This window comes from Psammomys obesus, unplaced genomic scaffold (genome assembly GCF_907164565.1).
Source record: "Psammomys obesus unplaced genomic scaffold, mPsaObe1.curated_primary_1811, whole genome shotgun sequence".
NCBI lineage: Eukaryota > Metazoa > Chordata > Mammalia > Rodentia > Muridae > Psammomys > Psammomys obesus.
Genome location: NW_026590187.1, coordinates 82,100 through 90,724, shown reverse-complemented (window position 1 = coordinate 90,724; position 8,625 = coordinate 82,100). Strand labels below are relative to the sequence as shown.

General features: G+C 58.5%; 2 protein-coding genes across 3 annotated transcripts in view; both read right to left on the bottom strand.

The window, feature by feature from the left end:
• Positions 1–413: 413 nt before the first annotated feature.
• Mospd3 (motile sperm domain containing 3) lies at positions 414–3,308 on the bottom strand. Of its 2 annotated transcripts, XM_055606668.1 has the most exons (5): positions 2,842–3,308; positions 2,613–2,688; positions 2,255–2,484; positions 716–880; positions 414–629 (listed from the first exon to the last, which is right to left on the bottom strand). In XM_055606668.1, the coding sequence occupies exons 1-5, from the start codon at positions 3,038–3,040 to the stop codon at positions 598–600; spliced, it is 702 nt and encodes a 233-aa protein (XP_055462643.1). In that variant the 5' UTR covers positions 3,041–3,308; the 3' UTR covers positions 414–597. The 2 variants fall into 2 exon arrangements, 1 of the variants encoding a protein (XP_055462643.1); XR_008720065.1 differs by lacking the exon at positions 414–629 and having other exon boundaries at positions 822–880; positions 1,400–2,484; positions 2,842–3,283.
• Positions 3,309–7,424: 4,116 nt separating this feature from the next.
• Positions 7,425–8,625, bottom strand: part of Pcolce (procollagen C-endopeptidase enhancer) — a 7,099-nt gene continuing 5,898 nt past the window's right edge. The window contains exons 7-9 of the mRNA XM_055606666.1: positions 8,028–8,105; positions 7,762–7,932; positions 7,425–7,638 (exon numbers count right to left, since the gene is read on the bottom strand). Of these exons, the coding sequence (XP_055462641.1) occupies positions 7,484–7,638; positions 7,762–7,932; positions 8,028–8,105 (404 nt within the window). The 3' untranslated portion in view covers positions 7,425–7,483. The remainder of the gene's footprint in view (positions 7,639–7,761; positions 7,933–8,027; positions 8,106–8,625) is intronic.

The window sequence follows — 8,625 nt, the reverse complement described above, 5'->3', positions numbered from 1 at the left end:
CTGCATGCGCGCACACACACACACACACACACACACACACACACACACGCTCACGCAATGTAAAGCCGTGGTTCTCAGCGGCACAAGGGTCACCTGAGACCATCCGAAAACAGGTATTACATTCCGGTTCGTAACAGCGGCAGAATCACAGTTGTGAAGTAGCAGCAGAGATGATTCTCTGGTTGGGCTCACACGTGAGGAACTGTATTAAGGGTCGCAAGGTTAGGCAGCCTGAGAACAGCTGACACGAAGTCAATAAACATGCAGAAGCTGCTGAGAAGACAAGACGCCTGAGGCAGACCTCCAGCCAAGTGCATCTGTGTACCTGCTCATGTACACACGCACACACGCACGCACACGCACACACACGAAAGGTATGTGAGAAGCCGAGGGTAAGCATTCCACATTTCTCGTTTTGATTTTTAAAATGTATTTAATTAACTTGGAAAATGAGTACAAATCCCTGGGTGTCTGTTGTGGGGAGGAGGACAGCGATGGGCGGGCAGCGAGGAGGGAGAAGGGGCAAGGTGAAAATGTCACAGTGGCTGCTTCAGGTCCCTGCCTGCGGAGGAGAGGGCGGCTGTGCCAGCCGAGCGCTCAGGTCCGGAGGAACACCATGGTGAGGAGGCCTGGGGACGGGAGAGGAGATCCCGTGCAGGCGCCGTCCTCCCCGCCCTCCCATCCTCCTCCGGAGCGGCCTCGCCCCTCTGCTCACCCAGGACGTAGGCGGCCACCAGCTTCTGCCCCAGCGACACGTGCAGCACCTGGGGCAGCTGGCTGCCACGCTCGTCCTGCAGCGGCAGCAGCAGGAAGGCCACCGAGACGACGCCGGTCAGCAGGAAGAGCAGGAAGGAGCTGCTGGCCAGCTGCTGGGGGGCGGCTGTGAAAGGGAGGCGTGAGAGCGGTGGCGGCCCGGCCCGGTGACAGGAAAGGGGCAGGGACTCGAGTGTGGAGTGACAGGGCCTCGGACGCACTATATGTAGCCCAGGCTGGCCCCGAACTCTCATCCTCCTGCCTCCACCTCCAAGTGCTGGGACTACATGCGTGTAAGATCCCCTCCAGCTTCGGTGATCTTTCTTGAATGTGCCTGTGTATGAGTGCCTGGCAGGCACACGCACGTGTGTTAGGTGCAGAGGGCAGGAATCCCCCTCAGGTGTGGCTCCTTAGGTGCTAGCCGACTTGTTCTCAGGGACTGGCTCCCCCCCTCCCCCGCCCCCGGACGTGTGTGTTACGCCGGCTGCCCGGTGCGCCGGCGCCCGGGACCTGCCTGTCTCTGCCTCCCAGAAGTGTGATTACACATCCTGGGTGCTGGGGACTCAAGTGGGGCCTCGCTCTCACCAACACGTCACCAACCCGGCTATCTCCCCCTGCACCCTCACCCCGCTTCCCAAAGCCTCACTCCGTAGCCGGCTGGTCTGGAACCCGCAGTCTGCCCCCGTGCTGGCTCAGCCCCCAGGGTGCTGTCCCAGGCTCCTGCACCACACTGGCTGGTGTTTACATTTCCCTGCTCTCTACAGGGACCCCGGGGTGTCCGCCTTGGCGCCTCTGTCCTCTGGTCTCCTCGTCCTCCTGCCTCCAGTAGTGTGTTCTTGGTTCCTGGGCAGACAGGCGGGGACCCTGTATCCCCCACACCCAGCACACGAGCTCACTGCTCAGCACAGGTCTCCAGCTGAACTGATCCCAGGGGCACCTGATGACGGGCACCGAGGAGGAAAGACGTGTCCTCTGACTCCGAGTGAGAGAGCCGGACAATGCCTTCTCTCACCGGACAGAAAACGTCAGCCAGATCACCTTCTCACACACATGCATGCACGCACGCACAGAGACACCGGAACCCAGAGCCTCCTGAAACCCAGCTAAGCTGGTTTCTGGATAGTGCTACTTCTGTCCCTCCAGGATTCCGGAGTGCGCGCACTGCGGGGCTGAGCTCAGTAGTGCAGTGAGCTTGCCTGGTACACGGCCAAACAGCGCAACCCTGAGGACCTGAGCTCAGACCCCGGGAGCACCCTGAAAACCTGGGCGTGGCACGGTGTGCCCATAAGCCCAGTCTTTGGGGGGCGGAGACGGTGGACTAACAGCCATCCAGCCTAGCCAAGTGAGTGTGCATCTGTCTCGGAAAAGGTGGAGAGAGACTGGAGACACCAGGCCCCTCCACAAACAGGCACGCCTGTGCACAAGCGCCCACACGCACGCGCTCACACAGTCGGGGTACACGACACGGCAAACGCACGCACAAAGCATCCGTTCAACTCACTGTCGGGAAGAGGTCTGCCCGGGGCTGGTCCCGCCGACACAGGCGGCCCTGCGGCGGGCCGCGGCTCGGGGTGCGCCTGCAGCTCCAGGGGGCACGCCGGCGCCCTGAGAACCGAGGTGATGTCTTTCCGGCCGAGCACCCTCCCCTCGGCCCCCTCCTCCGACAGCTCAATGCGGAAGCGGTCCTGGACGTCATAGTGGCTGGGGCTGGGGGCCACGTGCCGGATCACACTACCCCGCGGGAGGAAGTCGTGAGAGGCGACCCCGGGGCTCCAGCGCTCCTCCCCCGCGGCTTCCCCGGCCGCCGTCAGCAGTGAGGGGGAGGTCAGCGGTCGGGGCGCCCGGCTGCCCCCACTCACATGTCAATGCGCGACTGCGGCTTCACGTGTCCCTCTGCATCGAACACCGTGTACTTGGCGGGCGCCGTACACAGCACTGCGGGTGGAGGCGCGGCGAGGCCTCAGGAGGGCGGCCCCGGCGCCCCCGGCGCCCCCGGCCCCGCGCCGAGCCCCGCCGCTCCCTCGCCGACGGCTGCGGCCCGCGCGCTCGTCCCTCGTCCTGCTGCCGACTCCCGGCCAGCGTCCTCACCTCGGAAGCGGAGCGCGGTCCCCGTCGGGTTGTAGAGGGTCAGCAGCTGCCGCGGTCCGCTCCGCTGGTCCGCCCTGAACACTAGATCCGGGGGGAAGACGAGCACCGGGACAACGGTGGGAGGAGGGCGGCCCCGGGGCCCCCGCCCAGGGCTCCCCGCACCCACCAGCTCCTGGCCCCGGGGCGCACCGCGGCGCATGCAGGCTCCGGGAGGTCGGACATCCGAGGGCAGCGCTCAGCGGGACCAGGGGCCCGAGAGTCCAGCGCTGGGCGGCGCGAGGGACGGAGAGCGGGCGGGTGGGATGCGGGCGGCGCCGGCCGGCGGTCACCGCTGCCGCAGAGGCCCGCTGGGCGCCGACCCTGCCGCCCCGGGCCCGGCCCCCGACCCGAGCCCTTCCCGCGGCCCCGGGTTCCTCCCGGCCCCGCCCCCTAACCGCGCCGCGCTGGCCACGCCCCCGGCTAAGCTCTGGCCCGCCCGCCCGCTCGCGTCCCGATCCGGGTCTCCTCGTCCGGAGCGCAGTGCGCCCGCCCCGTTTCCGGCCACGCCTCTTCCGGGCGCTCCCGCTCCGGCCTCCGCGGACTCCGCCCTCTGGAGGCTTCCCGACCTCCAGATCGCTGAGTTGTGCCTCGACCCCTTTCCTTAGGCTCGGCCCGCGCCCTGTCCGTGACTCTGCCCCTGAATGGTCGCTCGTAGGACGATCGCCTTGTGGTCAAAGTTTCCTCCGGCAGAATTGTGGCCAGGCGGAGGGCGCCATTTTCCGAGCGTTCCGCTATGCACTTCCGCCGTACGGCCGCTCTCATTGGTGGGCGCTGTCTCGCTTCCGCCCGGCTCTACGCTGATTGGTGCTCTTCGGGACCAAACCCGCCTTCCCCCGCGCTCCTGATTGGCTCGATCTAGTAAGACTCTGACGCGTCCGGGCGGTGAGTGTGATTAAAATGCTTGTATACGCGTGCTTTAGGTAAGGATGTCCTGAGTGTTTTATTCTATAAACCCATAATTATCTCTAATTAGTATACTAGAAAGTGAGAGCGCCCTGGTCTTAGAGTAACTTGGAGAGGCGGGCGGGGCTGCGAGCCTCCTTTTTCTCTCTTTTTTTTGAGCTCATCCGTTACTAGATTTTTTTTTCTTTTTAAATTCACTTGTCTTTCCTTTTCTTCCTGCTTGGGCCTGGGAAAGCAGAGTGCACAGGACGTCAAATTATTAGTCAGTAATCAGTGAGCAAAACTGGATGAGGCGGGAACACCAACCAGCTTGGTTTGTCCTTGTTTTTTTAAAGGGGAGGTGCTGAAGGGTTAGCTAAGGGGTTAAGAGGACCCAGGTTCAGTTTCGCCATCCTCACAGCGGTTCGCAACCGTCTGTAACTCCGGTTTCCGAGGATCGGATGCCCTCATCTGACCTTCACGGCACCTGGTCCTATTCGTGCAGAGGGAACACTCGATATACATGAACAAATCTAAAAGTATATTTGTATTTTTAAAGAGGTGCTAAACGAGGCCCCGCCCCTAGAGATAGTTACGGTTGTTAGGAAAGGAGAGACAGTTTCGTCATTGGGATAACAGCTATTAAAACCCTAATGAAACTTACTGAGTCATCAAAACTCAGACTAAGAACCACCGGGACCCCAGGAGAACTAGTTGGGAAGGGGACAGGGACAGGAGGTACGGTGGGGGTGAGTGTGATTAAAATGCATGTACACGAGGGTTTCAGATGTGTCATGAGTATTTTAGTTCTGTAAAACTCATAATTATCTAATTAATATGATGTTAGAAAGTGAGAGAGAGAGAGAGAACAGCCAGAAGAAGCCAGACTCGTTCCTGTAGTCTTAGTACTAAAGGTAGCAGCAGGTGGACTGCCACAAGTCTGAGGCTCGTCTGGCCCGCTGCACAGAGTTCCCAGTCAGCCAAGGCTACACAGTGAAGTCTTGTCTCAGAAAACACAGACGTTGTGGTGCTGATGTGACGGCACACAACTCAAAGGCAAGCACTCTGGAGGCAGAGGCAGGGGGATTTCGGTGAGTGTGGCCAGCCGGGGCTACAGAGTAAGACCCTCTCACAAAACAAAGTAAAAGCAAACCCAGCCACATTGGCCCGGCATGATGGCCCACCTGGTTGGTGGAGGAGTTGGCTCGGGAGGAGAGAAACAGCCGAGAAACTGCCAAGCTGCGCGCACGTATGCGCGTCGTTCTCCACAATAAACAAGTGTAAAGCCAGGCTTGGTGGTGCTCTGCTTCAGTTCTAGCCCTGGGGAGGCAGAGGCAGGGGATCTCTGTGACTTTGAGGCCAGCCTGGTCTACAAAGGGAGTTTCGGGACAGCCAGGGTGACACAAAGAAACGTCTCAAAAGACCAAAAATAAGGAAATAAACATGAAAAAAAAAATGAGTTGTTTTTATGGGAAAGCCTTTCCTGAAAATTGATTTATCATGCTTTTGCTTGTTTTTTCAAGACAGGGTCTCTCTGTGTATCCCTGGATGTAGACCAGGCTGGCCTCGAATTCCGAGGTCTGCCTGCATCTGCCTCCAGAGTGCTGGGGCTATAGGCAGGCGCCACCAGTGCCCACCTTGTCTTGCTTTCGTTCTAGCACATTTCTTGATACCTGACATTGTATCTTGTTAATCTCTCCCCCAGAGGATGTCCTCCCCAAACCCAGGGACATTTGTTTTCTGTTGTATTTTCTGTACTTAAAACATGACCTGCCATTTGGCAAGGACAAAGGAATGAATCGATGAGCTTGGAGCAGAGATCTGATTAGACTTAGGAATCCAAAATGTATCTGTGGGAAAGAATTCCCGTTGGAGGGAACAGCAAAATCCTCAAGCAGAACTGGCCCAGGAGTGGGGATGGTTTGCAAGCCCCAGGACCGGAGTTCTGATCCTTAAGCAACAGCGTGGAGCGTATGGGCACATTCTCATGGTCCCACGGAGGAACTCCGGAAGCTCAGTGGCCAGCTATTTCACAACGGTGGCGGGAGGGTGGGGCGGAGCTGGACGGAGGGTGTGGAGGCTGAGTGCTGGTTGTTCCTCTGGTGGACCCAGATTCGGTTCCTAGCATCTATGCTAGGCCACTCACAACCCCCTAAGACTCCAGCTCCAGGGATCCAGCCCCCTCTCTGGGCCAGGCGCGCACGCTCACACACACCGTTTTTAAATGCTTCTTCTTTTATGTGTCTGGGCATTTTCCTGCATGTGTGTCATGTATGTCTGCACTCAGTGTGTGCCAGCTGCCCTGAGGCCAGAACAACGCATCGCATTCCCTGGGGCTGCAGTTACAGACAGTTGTGAGCTGCCATGGGGCCACTGGGTGGAACCCGGTGCTCTCACCTCTGGGCCACCCCTCTACTCCCCCCACCTTTTTAAAAATGACAATACTGAAGGAGACAAGAGGTGGACATTGACTCTGAGACTAACACCCAAGGCTACCTGTAAGCACGCACACACACGTGCACAGAAAAGAGAGGGTGTACACAGAGCAGTGTTGGCATGGACTCACCCGCCAGCCGAGTACTCTGCAAACAAAGGATCGCAAGTTCAAGGCCAGCCTGGGCTACACAGGAAGCTGAAGGCCATGCCAGGCAAGATAGTGAGACACTGTTTAAAACAATAATCACAAGGGGAACAGCGGGGTAGCAGAGATAAGTGAGGAGCAGGGAGGGGGGCTGCCGGGTTGGGAGAGCAAAGCCCACAGTGAAACTGGATTGTATCTAGAGAACCAGCCTCAGGATTTTAAAATTTTCATTCATTAATAATTTAATTTTCTGTGCATTGGTGTTTCGCCTGCACCTATGTCTGAGGGTGTCAGATCCCCTGGAACTAGGGTTACAGACAGTTGTGAGCTGCCGTGTGAGTGTTGGGAACTGAACCTGGATCCTCTGGAAGAACAGCCAGTGCTCTAACCGCTGAGCCACCTCTCCAGCTTGCAGAAATGGGGTCTCTCCTTTCCCTGTGTGAGCCCTGAAGATCTGAGTTGGCAGCAGGCCATGTCTGTGGCCCCGTTCTCGATATTTTGAGCACTATCTAACGTACAGCATGAGACTCAATCTTCCGCAGCTCAGGTTTGGCCTCCGCTGCTCCGCAGCCCCTTGAACTGCTGATGATCCTGCCTCCACCTTCCGCGTGCTTAGTCACAGGCAGCGCACACTCAACTTGTAGGGATTTTTTGTGTGTGCAGGGGGATGAGATCTTTAAACTTAGGTGTGTGTGACAGGGTTTTGCCTGCATGTAAATCTGTGGCCACTTACGCGCTGCTGCGGAGAGAGCACGGCATCCGCTGTAACTCGTCTCAGAATGTTTCGAACCACGGTGTGGATGCCAGAATGAAACCCAGGAGCCTTTTTTTTTTTTTTTTCTTTTGGTTTTTTGGGACAGAGTTTCTCTGTGTAGCCCTGGCTGTCCTGGATCTCACTCTGTAGACCAGGCTGGCCTCGAACTCACAAAGATCCACCCGATTACAGGCGTGTGCCACTGCGCCTGGCTCCATGCTCTTACAGGGCATTCTGAATGCTGAAGGGTAGCTCAGTGGCAGAGCACTTGTCTTCTGAAACGCAGGATGAACCCCACAGCCACAGAACTAGAGGTCCGACCCCCTCCCGAGTTGAGAAACATTTATTTGGGTGAGGGCGCCTCCGAGGCTGGGTCTGGCTTGGCCTCAGGCGGCTGGCCTGGGCTGGGCGGGGCACTTTCTCCTGCTTAGGTTGCTGAGGATCTGATCCTGGTTGGGCCTGTAGGGAACCACGAAGCTCTCTGGAGGAAGAGTGGGGCCTCTGTGTCCTTCCACCTGGCCCATCAGCAGGTAACTGGCTCCTGGGGAGGGGAGGGGTGGAGTAGAGAGCTCAAGTTATCAAGACCTTGTTGAAGGCATCTTCTTGGTCAGACCTTCAGGCCCTCAGAGAGCTCCATATCCACACCCACTTCCCATGCCCTTACCTTTCTTCATGGGGGGCATCTGCCTGCAGGGCACATGGAGCTTCAGGGGGGTGTCACTGGGTGGAGAGGGCAGGTCCAGGCCTCCAGATTTGTAGACACCCAGGAGAGTGACGGTGACAGTGAGGCCCTCCCCCGGGCCTCGGACCATGCTTTTCACGGTTCCAGTCACCACTGTGGAAGGAGAGGCAGGGGATGAGGGATCAGGTGGCGAGAGCTGGGCGTGGCTGAGGGCACAGGGAGTCGAAGCGCAGGATGGCGAGTCTTACCCAGACTGCTGGCACAGAAGTTGCTCTGCAGGGTGCCTGACCGCTTGTACTGCTTCGGGCAGGTGATGCTGGGGCCGTCTAGGGGAGACAGTGCTGTTGTGGACTCTGGCCTACCCGGCAGGCAGGACCACGTCCTCTCCTTTAGTCACAGTGCTAGGAACAGAGCCAGAGGCTGCTGCACCTAGACAGGTGCTCCACGGCCGAGCCACAGCCCACAGTCTCACTAGAGGACTCTGGGACAGACACCAGCCCCTTACTGGGGACCTTAGAAATGCTCTACCTCCAAGTGTATGCCCCCAGCCCTCACTGAGGGATTCTAGGCCAACTGTGCCCTAGCTACTCACATATGACATTTAACAGCCATGTGGATGGAGACTCAGCCTTGTGGATGGAGACTCAGCCAGAGCTCCGCCAGCATTGCTTCTCAGCATGAGTTCCAGACATTGACAGGAGGCAGGTACCAGCAAGTATTGAATAGATGGGTGGATGGGTGGGGGATGGAAGGGTGGATGGGTGGGTGGGTGGATGGGTGGGTGGGTGGATGGGTGGGTGGGTGGATGATGGGTGGATGGGTGGGGGATGGATGGGTGGATGGGTG